Source organism: Antechinus flavipes, chromosome 4 (assembly GCF_016432865.1).
Source record: "Antechinus flavipes isolate AdamAnt ecotype Samford, QLD, Australia chromosome 4, AdamAnt_v2, whole genome shotgun sequence".
NCBI classification, from domain to species: domain Eukaryota; kingdom Metazoa; phylum Chordata; class Mammalia; order Dasyuromorphia; family Dasyuridae; genus Antechinus; species Antechinus flavipes.
The window spans coordinates 428,269,316-428,289,505 of NC_067401.1; the positions used below are offsets into that span (position 1 = coordinate 428,269,316).

At 34.9% G+C, this 20,190-nt stretch overlaps 1 protein-coding gene across 3 annotated transcripts in view; it reads right to left on the minus strand.

Moving 5' to 3' along the window:
* Positions 1 to 2,877: 2,877 nt before the first annotated feature.
* SFT2D2 (SFT2 domain containing 2) overlaps positions 2,878 to 20,190 on the minus strand; it is a 33,142-nt gene continuing 15,829 nt past the window's right edge. The window contains exons 4-8 of one of the 3 annotated variants that reach the window (XM_051999008.1): positions 16,779 to 16,860; positions 15,071 to 15,106; positions 14,920 to 14,978; positions 13,171 to 13,200; positions 2,878 to 10,691 (exon numbers count right to left, since the gene is read on the minus strand). In XM_051999008.1, coding sequence (XP_051854968.1) covers positions 10,652 to 10,691; positions 13,171 to 13,200; positions 14,920 to 14,978; positions 15,071 to 15,106; positions 16,779 to 16,860 — 247 coding nt within the window. In that variant the 3' untranslated portion in view covers positions 2,878 to 10,651. The other 2 variants (XM_051999009.1, XM_051999010.1) reach the window with 2 other exon arrangements.

A 20,190-nucleotide genomic window follows, 5' to 3' on the forward strand; every position in this document is an offset into this window, starting at 1 on the left:
ACAATAAACTTTTAATTATTTCCTAGTTGTTTATTTGCATATTGTCTCTCCCTTTAAAGTAAGCTCCTTGAAGACAGGGACCTGCCTTTTGATTTTGAATCCTCAGGGCTCAGCAGAATACTTAGCACAAAGTAAAAGTTTAATAAATATTTATTGGCTGCCTGAACTACATCATCTTCCTAATGGTATTGGGTAATTGAGAAGACACATGACAAAAATAACTAAATTCAGTCACATTTTTACATGAATCTGACTTTAGTAATCATAAGACCATTTACAATTATCTGTAAAATATCTACTTGGGATGTTTCTTGATAGGAGACATAGAATGCAGTCTTAAAAAAAAAAAATTGCCCATTTATCATGACTCAGGATGATAAATGGGCATAGCAGCATGTAATAGGGACTGGAAATCTGGGGGACAAAAAGTGACAAAAGTTTCACCCTTTGATTTGATTTCACATATATGTATATGTGTGCGCATACATATGCTTATATACACACACACACATATACACACATATATGCACATACACATAAAACAGACCTAATTAATTGACTTTTATTCATCCATCTACTCAAAGGCCAATTACTCATGGAGCTCCTACATTGTAGTAAAAGGAAGGCACACACAAAAAAGAAAGAAACTAATGGTAAATGTTGTATGAGGTGTTGTGAGGTAATTATTGTGGGGGAGGAAGGTGCAGCTGGAAATGAATCTAGGAACACTTCCTAGAGAAAAGGGCATTTGAATTAGACTTTTTAAAATGAAGAAAAATCCAGATGAAGAAAGAGGCAACAAAGATAGAAAAGTGGATATTATGTTCGGGAAAGTAGTAATGGGTCCAGTTTAGCTTGAGTAATAAGAGCAAAAAGAAGAAGAAATCAATATAAGGGGAAAAGTCTGATATAATAGAGTGGCAACAGCTTGTGGAGGCCCTTGAATACAAGTAAAGGAGATTGAATTTGATTTGATGATCAATGAGAGTGTCCCTAGGGAACTCTGCCCAGAGGAATGACATAACTAGACTTACCCTTGTTCAGAGTATAATCTGAAAAAAAAAAAAAAAAAAGGCCCTATTTGAAGAAAACTTGATTCATGAGAATCTGGCTAAGTACTTTATAAACCTTGAAGGGTTCTAGAAATGCGAGTTATTTATCAAAGTAATAGCAATGTTCCAGGATGATCAGTTGGAAATGACTTTGCTATTTTCAGCAATACAATGATCCATAACTGCTATGAAGGGTTTATAATGAAAAATCCTATCCATATCTAGAGAAGGAACCGATTGCATTTAAACAGACTTAAGTTGTCCCTACTGCTGCTTCTACTTTATTTTTCTTAAGGGTTTTTTGCTAGTTTGTTTTTAGAGTGGGTTAATCTATGTTTTTTTTCATAACATGATTTATGGAAATGTTTTTCATAACTTTACATGTGGTTTCTTAAGAAGGCTTGGGGGTAGAGATAAGGAAGATAATCTGGAATTCAAAAAGTTTTAAAAACAAATATTAAAAGATAGTTTTAAACATAATTAGGAGAAAATATTAAATAAATATATTTTCCCATTTTATCTTATTTACTATTTTCCCCCATTACATTGAAAACAATTTTTTTTACATTTTTTTTTTAAGATTTGAGTTCTAGATTCCCTTATCCCCATCCACAAAGAAATCACTTATGAAATTATGCAAAATATTTCCATAAAAGTCAAGTTGTGGAGGTAAAAATAGATCTCCCATCCTAATAAAAATAAAAACCTTCAAGAAAAATGAAGTTTAAAAAAGAGAGTGAGCGAGAGTGAGCAAGAATGCTTCAGGTTGTATTCAGACACAATTAGTTCCTTCTCTGGGTATGAATAGGATTTTTCATACGTCCTTCAGAGTAGTTGGGTGTGATAATACATAAATTTTTTTAAAAGACACAAAAGAAATGTGAATTATTATTGTTCTTTCAGAAAGGTAAGGGGATTAATTTGATTTTATAGAGGAATTCCAAACAATTCCATATTTTCACTCATTTACTCAATTATTTAGCAAGTAACCTGAAATGATATAATTAGCAAAAGTTACAAATATTTAATTTGCATACAAGTTTTCAGAATAACTTTTGTTTAAGATCAAGTATACTGGATTAACTTTTTTTTTTTTTTTTTACATAGAAATGAAAGGTTAATCTTGTTTTCATAAATACAGAATTCATCTCAATTTGTTCTCCAATCACATCCCAAGCTATAGAAACTCAAGAGTATAGAATTAGTCCTATAAAAATTTTTTACATAGTATTTTATTTTTTTCCCCCAAACACCTGCAAAAATAGTTAACATTCATTTTTGTAAAACTTTGTGTTCCAAATTTTTCTCCTTCTCTCCCCTAGTTCTCCTTCCCCAAGACAGCAAGTAACCTAATATTGGTTAAATATGTGCAATTCTTTTGAATGTATTTCCATATTTGTCATATTTTACAAGAAAAATAAGACCAAAAAGGAAAAACCATGAGAAAGAAAAAAAAAAAAAAAAAAAGCAAACAAACAACAACAAAAGGTGAAAATACCATGTTTTGATCCACGTTCAGTCTCCATGGTCCACACTCCAAACGTGGATGGCATTTTTTACTGGGTTAACTTTTTAAAGAACTAGATCAAGAACAGCAAATACATTCTCATGGGATTGCACAAAAAAGGCATCAGAAGCCAAACAGTTTAATCCATTTTATAGATGAGAAAACTGAGATCAGGGAAACTCTGGGACCTGTTCCAAGTTACATGGTTAGTAAGCATCAGAGGTGGTATTTGAACTCACCTTCTTAATTTCAGAAACAGAGTTATTAAAAAAAAAAGTTTATTTAGTAAGAAGAAATAAAACAAGAGACAACACTGGATTGTATATAGAATATAATGCTAGCCTTTATTGGAAAAACAAACAAAAATGTAGAAATGAACACATATGTTGAGAGAGAAAAGTTCACTGAGGTCTTTTCATAATAAGTTAGAAAAAAGAAGCAGATTATCAAGATAGGATAAGCAGTCCACAAAAAAATATATTTTTGGTTATAAAAAGTTCCACTGAGCAAAGAGCAGCATAAAACCTTGTTAATGAGTTTCCACACAATTAAAAAAGGCCATAAAAAAATTGTTTACAAAGTCAATCACATTCTAACAGAAATAGTGTCCTAAAGGCAGGCAAGTTCCTAGTCAGCCACACAGGTCCTGTGGCTGTCACTGTGCATCCTAATTTCACAATCAGAAATCACAGATACTAGAACATATTTGCCAACGGGCAGTGAAAAAACAGGCAGGGATCAGCTCCTGTTTTTGGCTCAAGGATGCTGAGCAAACACACTAAGTTCAAGAAATACAATAGAAAACAAAACATGGCACTCAAAGCAGAACAGCCACAAAATCCAGAGCAAACTATTAGTTTTCTTTAAGAAGCTGGACCAAAACAAGGTTTGTACCTAGAACAAAATATATTAACTTTTAGTCTGACAGGAGAAGCAAGCTGGCAAACCATTACCTTGCTTTGTGCTTTATAAACACACTTCAACAAATTATTAATTGAAGGTCATTTTTCCCATGATTTTTTTTTTTTTGCTTTAAAATTCAAGTTTACAAATTTAATTTTAAAAAAACTCTTCTCTCCCCACTTTAAAATCATTCAATTTCAGTTCTGGCTTGCTTCCAGTTTTAGGCCTCTGAGTCTTTTAAGAGATGTCCTCCACACCTCCATTTAGAAGAATATCCCCTTCTAAAACTTTAACAATTTAAATCAGGGAGCAGATATGTCTAACACAATGGTCAGAGACAAAATGATTCTGCTAATTTGGAAAGCCCCCCATCCAAAAAACAAAAACAAAAAGGATATTTTGGTTGTTCCCCAAAGCGCAACATAGATTTTTCAGGATAATTTTGATTTCAATTTTTTTTAAAGGTGTTTTTAAATGAGGTCTTGCAAAAGGATTATCAGCTATAAGATCAGATGTCCTGGATTTCAGTTTGGAAGACACATGAGCATGCTGCCATGTGATAACCAGATGGTGGAAGCCGTCTGCATGATGTAACTAAATGTCTTATTAGAAATGGTGGTTTGTGGGACTGGGGGTAGGAGGAAGGGTTGGTTTGGAAGTGGGGGGGTTGTGGGGAAAGAAAAGATGAGGGAGCAAGGACCTGTGATTTCATCGGAGTGGGAACTCCCAGTGTGAACATTTCCTCCATCAAAGCAAATTATTGTTGTCTGTCTATCATTCTCAGAGGACCATGACATCAGGGAGGGGTTGCCATGACAGGCAAGTGAACTGAACTGAAGTGAGGGAGGGCTGGGCAGACTGCCTGTCCAAATCTGGGCCTTAACCAAAGCAAATCAGCAGCTTCTCCAAACTCTCAGTTTCTTAGGGCATTAAAAGAGATTAAAGGCATATATTTTTACCATGTTTAACATATATTGGATTTTACATGCCATCAAGGGGAAAGGGTAAAGAAAAGGGGGAGGGGGAATGGGAACACAAGGTTTTTCAACGGTCAATGTTGAAAAATTATCCTTGCATATGGTTTGAAAATAAAAAAAACTCCAATTAAAAAAAAAAAAAGGTTAAGTGATTTTTGCCCATGTACAGTCACTATGTGTGGGAGGTAAGACTCCAAGAACAGTTATCAATTATGTATCATTATAGCTCTTAACATCACAAATTTATCACTCTCAGAACAAACACATAGGGTTGGAATCAACAATTTTCATTTTACTAAATTATAAACTACTTCTCAAAACCTTGATATTTCATTGAGACAGAGCTTAAGAAGACTGCAAGGGTCTATTATTCTAGCCTTCTGTCCCATGGAAAAATTCCTTCTTTAACAACTCTGTCAGAAGGCAATCTAGCCTAGTTCTTGAATACCCCCAAGTGAGAGGAAGCTCATCCTTTTTTGAGGTTATCTATTGAATCAGCAGTGGCAGTAAACAAAAATCATAATTATTCAGGAAAAAATTATGAAGCTGCTGTATACTTTCAACCCTTCTTCCCACCTGACAGTATATAATTCATTTATAAAGATTCTTTTCTGTTGAAAGGAAGAAATAAAAGTCTCATCATATTTGCTATTTTCCCCTCAATTGCTTAGAAATTAAAAAAAACACAATTTTAAAAGATTTTGCCAATATTTAATCTTGGCAATCCACTAGGAGTTGCTGAGACATAATCCTGAATTCAACTTTATTTGGACTTTTGAATAATCACTTATTTTCATTTTTAAAATGTGCAGAAACCTTGAATTGTAAAACCAAGTACTGCAACCAAAGTCAGCCAAAAAACTTAACATGCCTAAAACTCAGCTATATATGTGTGTGTGTGTGTTTAACTATAGGAAAGTGAAATTATGCAAAAAGTCATATGTGCCCTAAACTGGAATCTGGTCCCTTAAGACAAAGAAGGCTTGGCGTGCAATTACAAACAAAATATCAGATTTCATAGATGAAGAGATGATAACATTCTTCCTTTATGCTGTTAAATCATATCATTTAAGTACCAAAATATTTCCTTTATTTCACTTTAATAAGCATTAGTTATGTGCTTACCCTATATGAGGGAGGATTCAAAAATGAAAAAACATAGCTTCTTCTTTCAAAGAGTTTGCTATTCATTTGAGGAGAATTAAACGGGCCAAAAGGGAATGACATTCAGATGAGAAAAATACAAGAAGTATAGAATTTGAAAACAGTAAAAGACTCAGATTATGTTTCCTAAGTAAATCTAAGAAAGGAGAGAACATATTCAGCTGGAGAGACAGAGATGGGATTTGGGAAGACTTCTGAAAAGAAAGCATGAGGGATGGAGGGATGGCCATGCAAAAAAGCAGAAAAAAGTGGGAGACAATGATATAAAGAACAGGACACTGGACTTTCAGTCAAGAAGATCTGGATTCAAGGACTACTTTAAATACCTATTTGATTCTGAGCAAGTGACTTGATCTCTCTAAGATCCTTTCCAGTTTTTTAATCGATGATCCTACATCAAGTATAGCATCAGACTGCAAGCCAGGTTGATTGGAACACAGAGAAAACAGGGAGAGAAATAAGGTGAAATAAGATTGGAAGCCAGATTAGTTACAAGTCTCCCAGACTAAGAAGTACACATTTCCTTAGTGGCCCCTGATTGTCCATAGGGAGTTTTTACTTTTTTTTTTTTTTAATTCACAGAAATACCTAACATCAACAAGGAACAGAAGAACAGGTTTTTCTTGAAATATGGTCTGCTCTCAAAGACGCCATTGCTTACCATAGTATCTAGCATATAGTTTTTATTATGGACAAAGCAGTGATTTGGATAATGCAAAACATGTGCATGTATGTAATATATTTGATGATTCTTTCTCTTTCCTAAGGCTCTTCAAATTGGGGAAAACAATAAGATGAGTTTGTTCATTCTCCAAGTACAGATGACTGATAACAGAAAGGAAGTAGCTTCCAGACATGCAAGGTACCAGGAGGGTGCTCGCTGGTGATTCACAACCTGCTGTAAATAATCTACAAAATTTAGTCTCTATATGAACAATTAGCATTTGGTTCATCACGGCTCAAACAAAGCCATCTGCAAGTCCTAAGGCCTAACTAAATCTGGTCAATCAGGGAGGAGGCAACATTTGCCAAACTCATATCCCACTCACTCCATCCCATAGTGGTCAGGGGAATGGGGGGTAACAGGAAGTTCCCAAATCAGAATCCAGTCATTCTGCACTGGCAGGTCGAAGTGTAAGGATGCTTTGTGAAGACCACCATTGGAGCAAGGAGCAGGTACCAGAGAATTCAACAACTATGTGTGTTTATCCCATAATGATAATTACCAAGTGTACCTCAGGTCAGAAAAAATCAGCATCACAAACACAGGATGGGAAAGACGGGACTAGACAGCAGCAGTTCATGAGAAAGAATCTACGAGTTTTACAGAAGTATGAACTCCAAGCTCACAGTGTTGTAGAGGCTAAAAAAAGTTAGTGAGATCTAAGCCTGCATTCACAGAAGTTGTGTCCCCAGCAAGGGAGGTGACAGCTTTGCCTTATTCTGCCTTGGTCAGATTACATCTGGGGAGCATTGTGTTCAGTTCTGGAGGTGACATTTAAAAAAGGCTATTTTGTCAAGACAGAAGCGGTCCAGAGGCGATAACCACAGATGGTTAAGAAACAAAAATCAATCTCTATGAGAAATGACTGAAATAGCTTGAAAAGAAAATGCTTTTTTTTTGTCAGGGGCTACAAGAGGCAAAAAGCTTGACTCCAGTTTCCAAATCTGAACAGCTATCATGGGAAAGAGTAATTAGGACTGTTTTTAACTTCCTCCAAGTCAGAACTAGTGAATGGGATTTCGAGCTCTTCTGGAGTAGTGTGTTTTCTACTTATTACTTGATATAAGAAATAAAACTTCCTAACCACTTAAGTTGTCCAAAGGCAGAATGAGCTGCCTCAGAAATCAGCAATTTTCCCCAACTAAAAGTCTTCAAAGAAAGGCTGGAATAGACATGTGTCACTTAAGTTGTAGAAGGTTTTCTCATTACATTGTGTGTTGGACAAGATTATTTTTAAGACCCCTTAAGCTATGAAATTCTGTGACCCTAGGAATGATGCTGCCTTTTAGCCTCTCCCCTTCCCTAATCAGTGTAAATCAAATCATTCAAGCTTTGGGAAGAAAACCTTTCAAAAGCAGGAAGAGCAGAAATGGACTTGTGATATAAATGTAAAAGCAAATGTGCTCCAAGGAAATATTAAGGTCCATTTTGAATCCAAAGTTCTATGATCCCAAACAAATGTGATATTGATATGTCAGCTCTATAGAATGGAAATTACAGAGTGAACCTGGGGGGTTAAAAAAATACATAAACCTAGGGTCTTTGGTAGATTATAGATTAAAAACAATAGCAAACCCACACTAACTATTCTGCTCTCCATTTAGCTGCTAGGAAGGAAAAAAAAATTAATCAAGGCCACCCACTTCATTACACTGGGACCACTGGCTACTGGCCTCAGAGGATTAGAGGTAGCCAATGGAAAAGTTAAGTAAAATGCTGTAATCTCTAGGGGTATAGCTTGAACTGAAAGGGAAGAAACTCAAATATATAGTGGTTCAACTAAACAAGTCCAATGATAATAAATTCTTAAGTGATCAGGAGAACAACATTCAAAGACAAAGGGGAATTTAAAAGATCATCTAATCACCTATCATTTTACAGAGAAAGAAATTGAGGTTCAAGGAGATAAAATGACCTGTCTAGGATCACATGGCTAGTGTGTTTGAGGCAGGATTTGAAATCAAATTGTCCCAACTCCATTATATTATGCTCCTTCAAGTACAGTAATCTCCTTCCCCTTGCCTGACAAACGAAAACAGAAGGTCCAAAGGGTAGCAAAGCAAAGGTTCCCTCAGGCACAGAGAAGATACCCTGTTTTCTTACAACAGAATCAACTCAACTGAGTTTTTTACTCTATTCTCAGAAGATATGGAAATGAGATTTTTATAAACAAAGCATGTGATCTTTTTTTTTTTTTTAATCCTTTGGTGATTTTAGATCCAAATTGACCACTTGGGAATTTTAATCCCTTCTAATCACCTAAGGATCAACGTGAGATTTTTTTCTCCCTAGCTAAAGGAAACCCATACAGATCACAAAGTATGAGAAGATGGGACCATAAGGTCGGAGTTGGAAGGGATCTGTTATGACATCAATTAAACAATCTCCTCAATTTACAGATGGGGAAAAAGAGAGCCAAGAAAGACTAAACGATTACTCTTGGTTATATAGCTAGTAAATAAAATAACAGAGCTGGGTTTTAAACATGGCTCTCTTTCCATGGTACCACAGCACCCTTAGTTTACCAAAAGGTAAGACCAATACCCTCATCTTATGGATGAGTGAGCTAAGATCCAGATCCAGGCTTTTTCCCACTTTTTGCCCCTAAGAGGGAATGTGAAGAAGGGAATCAAGATAAGCTCTAGCACAGCTCAAGCATCTCCTAGGTGCCAGAGCCAACTTCAAGCAGGGTACAGTGAATGAATTGTGAGCCATAAAAAAACAGAAATAAATTGAATAAGGGATACCAAGAAATACATACTGGCATCCCAGTCACAGAACCCCATATTAGCCATATGGCTCTGACCATCCTGGATTATCCTTCCCCCTCTATCCACCTCTAGCTATTCTCTGTCAAACATCAGAGAACTAACTATCAAAAGGTCATCTGGTACATCCACCTAGGAGAATAACAGGCATAAATAAGAAGTATTTCTAATATTCTCTCTTCCTGAACTGAGGAAAAAAGGAAAATGACTTCACTTCAGAATCCTTTGATCATAAGGAAAGACAAGACATGGATCTATGATTATATTGAAGGAGGGAGTTCCCAGGGAGGGACTTCTATCAGCCCTACAGGTTAGTACCTTGCTGTAACTTAGAAAGTTTCCTGGAATGACGAGAGATTAAGTGACCTGCCTGAAGTCAGAAAGCCAGATCATGTCAGAGGCCAAACCAGAAATCAAGTTTTCCAGGCTTCAAAGTCAAGTCTTGCCCCCAATTTCTTACACTAGCTTGCAACCCCCTACGGGGTTTCATAACTGAATATGAGAGTCACAAAACTATGATTTATTATCAGTAAATGTCAGATTTGCTTACCTATTTTTTATATATTGATATACCCAGAGTCACATAAAAATTTCTCAGACAAAAAGGAGTCACAAATGGAAAAAGTTTAAATATGTGCTGCACTAAACCACTCTCCCAGTCATTAATAATGAAGGAGGGGCAGAAAGAAATAAGAAAAGTAGATCATAGCAAAGCTGCCTGCTCTGGTCCACAGAGAAAACTGTAATTCTTTTTTTTCTTTCCCCTTCTACACCTGGGGCAGGAGGAAAGGGGGAGATACTATGTCAGGCACTGGACAGTATATTCTGGGGTGGTATTCAGAATAGTAGCATAGACAGCTGTATAGAGAATAAGAAGTGACAGAGTTCTGTGTTTTTTTTTTCCATAAATAAAAGCTCTTTTTCTACTTCATTCATCTGTCAGGCTCCTGTAGCAGTTCTGTACATTCCTGCAGAATGGCCTTCTACGTATGTCGATGCTAAATTCTAAGCAATAGTGATGCTCTCCACCTCCTGGAGAGGTTGGACTGTGCTGTGCTCAGAGACCTAAATCTGGGCAGGTCCCAAGGTGCAAACTACTCCTAGGGAAGAAATGTCACCCTTCAGGAATGAGGCTATTTGGTAACCATTTAAGAAGTTACAGGCCCCCAAGCCTCAACCATGGCTGGGCAAGTTCGGTTTTCTTAAATCATAAATAACAATGCAGAGAAATTTCAAAATAGAGAGATTGGGGGGGGGGAAGGCAGACAGAGAAAGAAAGAGGGGGGAGGTTGGGACAGAACAATGACAGATCAGTGACATTTTACTCTTTGAAATCCAGGCACACAAAAACTTAAACAGAGCAACGGACATTTTGTTTTGAGAATGTATCATTGCTTACAAAAACAACCATCAATATTTTAAATGCAAGTAACATCCTGCCACAAGCCAAAAAAAGGCACATATCTTAAGACAGAATTAGGAAAATATTTACAAAACAGTGTCAGAAATTGGTCTTTTGTACTTGCCGAGGCTATTCAAAAGTGCCTTTTTGTTTATTAGGCGAGGCACGCATTAAAACACTTCTTCACAGCATCCCTACAAAAAAAAAAAAAAGCATAAATAGAAACATAAGTATAGCAAATCAGAAATTAATCTTCAATTTCATATACTCAGGAGAACCCCTCATTAAGGAAAGAAAGGGAAGGCAATGTAAAAATAACTGTTAAAAAAATAAAAAGTAAAAACTGAGGGAAACCAAAAACTGGAGATGTGGCTTCTACTTTAAAGAATAAGTACTAACACTAATATAAGCCCTAAAGAAAAGAATCCATATGGACTTTCTTCACCCCATGCTATGAGACAGCCTTCTCGAGGGACAGACAATAGGTCCCTCTTCAGACTCATCTTGGTCATTAACTCAAAGAGATTTTCTCCAGACACTAAACACAACTTCACACTTTACACAGTGATCATAATCCCTCTACCCACTGCAACACAAAGGCTCCTAATTCCCTGATCTCTTTCCTTTTACAAGGCCCCAGCCTTTAGTTCAATTAAAAATGTTAGTAGCAGCAGGAGAGATAAGGGGTGACATTTGTAATTGAAAAGACTTTAAATTCAATAGCATATGGCTCAGAGTTAGAAGAGAGCTCAGAGTTTATTTAGTTCAACTTCTTCATTTGAAAGCCCTCCATGAATGTAGGCTATATAAAATAATATAGTAGGTCATGGATAATTTAAGAAATCAGAGGGTTTTTTATTTCTACTTATTTTATTAGTCTTTTTAATTTTTTTATTTAAAAAAATCATTCTCACCACTGACAATTAAATTTCTTCTAGAATATATACATGGGAACATGAATAGAAATCAGTAAATATTAATCCAGAGTAAATTCAAATTCCCAGAGAATTATGCAAAGATAAAAAATTTGGACATGCTGATTACCACCAAATCGGAAGTTGTCTGCTTATTTTTAGAAACAGAATTGATCTCTTGTATTTAAAAAAAAGTTTTGACTCATATAATTTTTTGACTTTTTTAAATTCCCAAAACAAATGTTAATTTAGCCACCCTCTCCAGGGAATGAAAGAGGGCTACCCTGTGTCAAAGTCTATCACTGCTATCATCATTAGTTAGGGCTTATTTCAAACTAATGGTCCCATGTGAAGCCATCCAGTCCTATTAATGTTTGCTCATTCTGCAGCTGGCTACCAACAGAACCTGAAAGCAGTGGCAGAGGGGCAAGTGACACATAAGGCAGTCTTTGATAAAAATCTTCTAACATTTGCAGACTCTCTCTCCTTTTATATCTAGAAATAGTACTTTTTTGGATATCAGTCATTAAGAAAAGGTTTGGTAATTGTAGGTTTAACTTTTATAAAAGAGAGAATAAGGAACAAAGATGCCAAACAAAGTGCCAAAATTTGAGGTGTCCAATGACATAAATTGCTATTACTGTCTTAATATTAAAACTTTAGAGTTGGAAAGCATCTAGCGTCTAAAGAGGTAAAATATTGCTCCAAAGTCACACAACCATTTAATTCTTGCTGTAGCAAGAATATAAATAACCCAATAATGTTATTTCCAGTTAAAAGAAGTTTTAAGAAATTCTATTATTGGCATAATGAAGAAAGGAGAAAAAATATTGCGATTCTTCCATCAAATCCTCAATAATACTAATAATCTATCTGCTTTAAAAGGGAATATGCTCTCATTTTCATTTTTTGTTGTTTGCTTGCATTTTGTTTCCTTTTATTTTTTCCTTTAAACCTGATGTTTTTGTGCAAGATTATTATATATATATGTATGCATAGATTGAATTTAACACATTTTAACATGTTTAACATATATTGGATTACTTGCCATCTAGGGGAAGGAGTAGAGGAAAGAGGGGAAAATTTGGAACACATGATTTTGTAAGGGTCAATACTGAAAAATTATCCATGCATATATTTTGAAAATAAAAATTTTAATTTAAAAAAAAAAAGAATATGCACTTATCAGGCTGATTTCAGAAAAGCCAAGAAAGACCTAAATGAACTGATGCTGAGTGAAGTGAGTGGAACCAAAAAAGCAACAAGATTCTGTGATGATCAAGTGTGATGGACATAACTCTTTTCAACAATGAGGTGATTCAAGGTAATTTCAATAGATTTATGATGGAAAGTACCATCCACAACCAGAAAGAACTATGGACACTGAATGTGGATCAAAATATAGTATTTTCACTATTTTTGTGTGTTGTTTTTTGTTTACTTGGTTTTTTTCCCCTTTTGATCTGATTTTTTTTTTTTTTTTGCTCAGCATGATGGAAATATGTTTAAAAGAATTGCACGTTTTTAACTTATATCAAATTGCTTGCTGTCTTGGAGAGAGGGAAAGAAGGAAGAGAGGGAGAAAAATTTAGAGCACAAGGTTTTGCAGAGATAAATGTTGAAAACCATTTTTGTATGTATTTGAAAAAATAAAATACCATTAAAAAAAAGAATATGCACTTAAGGATGGTATTTTTAAAGGGATATAAAATGTCAGTTTTAAATATATTGATATAAAAGTATAGTGAACCTTGCTTACCTTGCAAATGGTATGTAGGAAAGACTGTACCTAGAAAGAAAGAAAACATTCAAATCAAAACAAAAATATTGATCTCTTTACTGAAAGGACTGAAGTGCCCACGCCCCCTTACATCACTGCCCTTCTGCCCAAAGTGTGCACGTACACATTTGCAAATTATTAGCTAGGGGAGGCTCATCTGTGAGTACAGAATGGCAAGCTACGTGGAGAGTAAATTCTATGATTTTAACTTTGTCAGCAAAGCATTTTATATAAATGAACTAAACTACAAAACAACAAATGACGAAGCAATGAAAAATTTTAGATGCTCAAAAGGAACACAAGACTCAAAATAATTCCAAATTTTAAACTCTTCTCCATTTCATTCATATATATGTGTGGGTATACAGAAACTTTATTTTGTCCTTTTGTATAGATTCGATTTTATTCTGTGCTCATTATATCTGCAAGTTTCTAAACATCCTGTATGTTTATATACTTCTTACATTTCTTAATTTTGAATGCGCACACACACACACACACACACACTCTCATTTTGTTTCTCCATATGGGTGTATGATTTATGTATATATCATTACACATGTGTAATATGTATATAATGTATTGTGAAGTACTATAGATTGTGTTGCAGGTCTCAATCTATATTACACATGCATCTTAATGTATAATATGGGGGGGTGTATGCTATAGGAGTAATGTGTGTGAGAATGTACGTGTGCGTGCATGTGTGTACATACATGTCACATCTTATATGCCTGCGGTTTGTACATTATATACATGAATTGCATGTTAGACAATATATACACATATATAATACATACATATAAAGAGACAGAAAATGAGAATGTGTGGGCATTTAAAATGAAGAAAATGGAAGAGCCAAAGGCATATAGATTTGTTTAGAAGCCTCCAGATATGATTATAGTAATCACAAAACAAAATCAACTTTATACAAATGGGCAAAATACAGTTTGTTCTTAACATGGAAATCATTTTAGAATCAATAGCCTATATAAAAGTTAGACCATTCACTGGAGAAAACGATGGCCAAAATAATACCAGATTATAAGAAGAGGTAAAGATTTAATATAATGTGAACAGTCACAAACTAGCCTATGTAATTATGAATTTACTTTTAAAATAGGCCAAAAAAAAAGTTAACATAAAGACAATGCCTCCAAATATTAAAAAAAATTTTAAGAAGTCTGATGTTAAAAAAAAAAAAAAAATCCAGAAACTTTCTGAGCAGGCAAACATTCAATCCCATTACTAAGTAGAGAAACACTAATTTGGAGCACAAGTTCATCTGCAAAACATTGAAGAGAACAATGAGAATATCAGAGGCCTTACAGGCTTACAAAACAATGAAAAGCAATGGAAGAGTTAAAAGCTATTCGTAAGGGGCAGTGTCAGCAATTAGATGTTTCAAAAAGACTTCAATTCAAATGAAAGTGATAAAAGAGAGCCTTGCTGTGCCAAATCAGCTTGACACAAAGAAGCCAGATGCTCATTACTTTTCATAGCCCACTCTCTTCCCATATCTTTTTAATCCACCTACTTGACAGGTATTGACTTCTACCTCCTAAAACTATGTTAAACCAGAAATGCCAAAGCTGGGGTAGAGGTAAGACAGAAGTACTGTTTTAAAATTACTTTCTTCATCTCTCCCCAACACCTCCCCCAGGATTTTGCACAGAGTAGGCACTTGATGCATGATTATTGTTTGAAATAATGAATAATGTTACTTACCACGTCAAGGCCAAAGATTGCAAAATGCAGAAAATGAGAGCAAGTCCCTTTTTGTGCCACTGCAAGAGAAAAAAGTAATTATGTTTTGGATTTTTCTTTTTAATAAGTCTATAACTAGACTAAGCCAGGAAGCAAAGAAAACAATACTCACCCAGAAGACGGAACACAGAGTGAGGGCAAGACACAGCTACAGGGAAAAATGAAGATGTTCATTAAAGTCATTAAGAAACAAAAAAGTAAAACCTAAGTGTTATGTAGCAGGGACTTTAGCCCTCATGTGTACCTCATGTGTAAAAAAGAGTAGATGTTTAAAAGTGCTTTTCTCCAAATGATTTTGCTCTAACCATAAAGACTTCCCCTCCCCATTTTAAAATTGTATCTATCCATATTTCCTGACAAATATACAATAATACAATTCAGATATCATAACCTCATAACCACCATGCCCCCAAATACCTTTCCCTTCAAACAACTGCACATATACATGTGACAGAAGGGTTATAGTCAAAGTAGCTAGCAAAAAGCCATATTAGTTAGGGGGGGAAAAGGCCTTTCTGACCAAAGACCATCTATAATCTGCTGCTCTGGCAAGGAGCTAAGAAACACTGTCCCACAAACAAATATGATGTTCCCCAAAATGCATTTGCATGCAAAGTCCTACTTAAAAAATAAATAAAAACTCTCCTAAGTAATCAAGTCTTGAGGGAATACATGTTGACATCCAACATCTTAAAGAGGTAGAGGGACCAAACGGTTTTCCTAGGCCTCTGAAAGCTATCATCAAAAGAGATTTGTCTGGGTCACACAACGAATGACCGGGAAGACTGAAACTTGTGAATTCAGCCACTTATGTCTCCTCCCTCTTGGGATCTTAAGCAAATGGCAAGTGTATTACTCCATAGCACAGGCCTTATGGTTTGCTAAATGATACAGCAAATAGAGAAGCAGAAAATACAGATGTAGACACGTCCTTCAGTAATGAAGATAACACAAAAATAAGAATGTTCAGTAAAACCTGAGATCATAATATGACTTACATCTGAGAAGGGCTTCAGAGAGCATCTTAGCCCAAACACTATTTTACAAATGAGGAAATGGAAGCCCAAAGTTACATGGCACCAATGAGAAGTATGACAGAAATTCAAAGGAGGAATAAGGTAGAGATTGAGCTAGATGATCTACATTCCCTTCCCTGTATAAATCCTTTAATTCCAGGTGGGTTAGAATAGTCAGAGGAGGCTTCAGAGAAGGAGTGGTACTTGCGCTGAGCCTGGAATGAAGAAATAGCCAGAGAGATGAGAAGAAGGCACCAAAAGTAGAGGAAACGGCATCTGCAAAAGTGCAGAGAGTAGGGAATGAACATGGGGAAAGGCACGGAAGGTGGGAGGATGGAAAGAAGGCCAATGGATACATTTCAAAAGAACTAAGAAAAGAAATAGAAATATTGAGAAACTAGGTCACACCAATAGTATGGGTTTTGTATTTCTGAAATAAGCTACATGGCAACTGGATTAAGTATGTTTCCTTCTTCACCAAAAGGTGGACTCTGCTCCTTTAATGAACCTGTCAGTTAAGAAACTTCAATCTTGACAGGCATTGCCCTCTGGAGGAGCTCAACAGAAATGGCATTTCTAGGCCACCAATGAGCTACTTCTTAAGGTAGTTTTGGTTTTGGTTTTTTAAACTAGATGGAAAGAAATTGTGGTTCTTTATTTTAACACGAATTCTATAAATTCTAGTTCAGAGTAAAGAAAAAGAAAGTATACAAATTACTACTAAAAAAAAAAAAAAAAAAAAGTCAGACCACCACAGAACTAAAAACTCCCCATTTGGAAAACCTGTTACAATGCACTCCTTACCAGCATCACAATGGTAGCAATCAGTCTTGTAGGTTCAAACATGCGCTTCAGTTGCTTCATTGGTCCCATGAGAAAGATAGTACTGCAGAAAGGAAAACACATTCTGTCTGAGATCAGCAGGACTAGGCGAACACAAGGAACGGTGTATTCTTCTTTTCCCCAACCCCTCATGACACATCCTGATGCACATATAGTAAAGATATCCTCTCCGTAATCACAAGTCAATGTGCACATTAAACCCTCCACCCACAAAAAGGCTCAGATTTTAATAAGTTTGATTATAGTTTTAAGAAGAAACTCTCCTCCCTTTTTCTCCCCAAAAAGTATCTGAGGTTTGATTGAGACCAGAGGGAGAATTTGAGTGATTGGCCCACAATCATACAGGTAACAACTATCAATGCCATAATACAAGTAAATACCCAAATACCAATTGTGTGACCTTGGGCACATCACTTAACCCTGTTTGCCTCAGTTTCCTCCTCTGTAAAATGAGCTGTAGAAGAAAACAGCAAACTGCTTCAATATCTTTGCCAAAAAAAATTCTAAATATGGTTACAGAGTCAGACAGGATTGAAAAAACTCAACAACGAAATCATTATTACAGATAATGATTTATTTTATTTTTTCCCTAGATAACAATGAGAGAAATGTTACCTTGGAATTTGACTAGGTCTTCTGGGATTTAGATCAAATAGGCACATATTACAGTTTAAATAAAGATGATAATATCAAATAACAATAATGCAGCTATTCCTTCCACATCACAGGAGTTAAGGTCGTGGCACCCCCGTGATCTGGAAAATATGCCTAAAAAATTTTTGGCTCTCATTTCATAACAGAGATGTCATCCAAATTATTATGCTATTAGAAGATAAAATATGTTAATATTATACAATGCTATACAGATATTTTATGTATTTCTGAGTTTCTAAACATTTTCTGTGTCATGTCATCTATGCCTTCTTCAAAATCTCTAAAGAATTCTATTTAATATCTCAAAATTCAATGGGAAAAGTCGTGATGTCAAAGGAATACATGTAATATGTTCTCATTGCATACATATTCACATTACATATTTTTTGGTTTTGTCAATTTAAGCAATTCAATAGGTGTGAAGCAGATACTCAAAATATTTGCTTTAATTTGCATTTTTCTCTAATTATTAGTGATTTGGACCATTTTCCCATATTGTTGTTGCTAGTTTAAATTCTCTCCTGCACTATTATTCTTATTTTACAAATGAGGAAACTGAAGTTTAAAAAAATTAAATTACTTGTCAATGATCCTACAAATACTAAGTTTAGAACCAGAGAAGCTGGGAAGATATTACCAGAGCAAGTAATACATTTTTAAATAATCCAATCGCTCTTTACATACAATAAGAAAGCACAATACTTCCCACATAATAACTATAATAATTCAGTTAATACAATTCAAGTTTTTTATGTAATATATATAAAACATTATATGCTCTGTGTCACAAAAACAAAAAGAAAAATTATCTTTGTACTCAAGAATCAAAATGATTATATTCATTAGAGAAATCCAATGTGTTCACAGAAAAAAATAGATATAAGTAATTTGGGGAGGAAAAACATATTATTAATAACTACAACTCAGATTCATATAGCATTTTGGGATTCCTCAGAAAATCCACTGAGATAGGTTATATTAGGGTTAACCCCATTTTACAAATAGAGAAATAGATGCAATAATGTTAATTACCATAGACAATCATTTGTCATAAGGATAAATTCATTTTTTTCATTTTCTATAGAGCTCTACGTAGCTGTAGATACATAGACATAGATGTAGAATAACAAAAAAGAGATTTTGTTGTTTTAAATTAAGATATGGAGCAAAAGGTAAATCACAGAAGGGTTTAGACTGTTTGCCTAAATGAATGGGATGAATATAAGATGAAAAGATAAACATAAAATATGGATATAAGAAAGAAAATAAAGAGCTTTTATTTTGTTTCTATTTTTTCCTACTAAAAAATGCTAGTATTTGGACTGAGAAAAGTAGCTCCAAAATGGTCAACAGGGTACTTAATACTAGATAAGTGAGGATATAAGAGCACCTACTGATCTTCACTGAACTGTATTCCAGCCTTTTTCTAGAATTCTCTACCAAAAGCAGAGCAGAAAACAACTTTTTTTGTCTTGATAAACATTTTATTTTTCAAAATGTGAAGGGATCAGCCAAATATAATTATTTCCTGACTATTTCTTCCCAGAGTTTGTGAGAGTTGAAAAAAAACTGCAAAAGGTGATTACAGTCAATGATCTTTGAATGATTATGGAAGAAAAAAGTCTATGGGACTGAAATAGGCAATTATTGTCCTTATTTTCAAAAAGGGCAGAAAGCAAAATTTGTAAATGATAGGTAGAACTACAGTGAACTTCACTTTAACTTCTGGCAAAATTCTAGAATGTGTTATTAAATGGATTGTTGATGAATATATAGAAAGGAAAATAGTGATAATTCCTTAGAAGAGACATGGCTTCATTAAGACTAAACTAACCTTATTTCCCTTAATGACAGGGCGAATTCCATTTGGGTATGTGCCAAAGACATAATACAGCTAGACTACAACAAGGTATCTAAAACCATTTCATGCTGTTCTCATGACAAAACGGAGAGGTCTGAACTAGATAAAAGCATAATTAAATGGATTCAAAACTAACTGAATGAGTAGAACCAAAGAGAACAAATTAAAAGCAAATTAAAAGGCTGGAAAGTCTCTAATGGAATGACCCAATAATGCAATAGGACAACAGATTTAGAGTCCATAGTGAACTTAAAGGCCATAAAGACCACCCCTCAACCTCATTTTATATATAAAGAAATTGAGCCACAGAGTTATTAAGTTACTTACACAATTACTAAAAGCTATCTAATCTGGGACTTGAACCCAGGTCTTCCTCACACCTCACCCCAGTACCCTATTTACTATGACATGCTGCCTTAGTTTCTTGGTTTTTAATATTTTTTCAATGGCTTGGATAAAAGTGTAAAAGGCATTCTTATCTAATAAGCAGGTATCTTTAGTCTGAGATGAACAGATAATATATAGTAGATGAAAGAATCAAAATGCAAAAAAGTCTCAATAGACAAGAATACTAGGCTGAATCTGTTGAAATTAAATTTAATAAGGAGAAATGTAAAGTCTATTTGTGGGTAAAAATAGTTCTATGTATTAACACAAGACAGAGAAGAAAACGGACCATGTGAAATAAATCTGGTGTTTCAGTGGGCTGCCAGCTCAATTTGAAACAATAAGGTGATTCGACAATCACTCATTGGCAGCCAATGAAAGGCACATTGTCCAGAACAAGGATGGAGAGTCCCTTTGTCTTCTGCCCTGGTCAAACTTCATCTCCAACACTGTGTTCCCATTCTAAGTCTT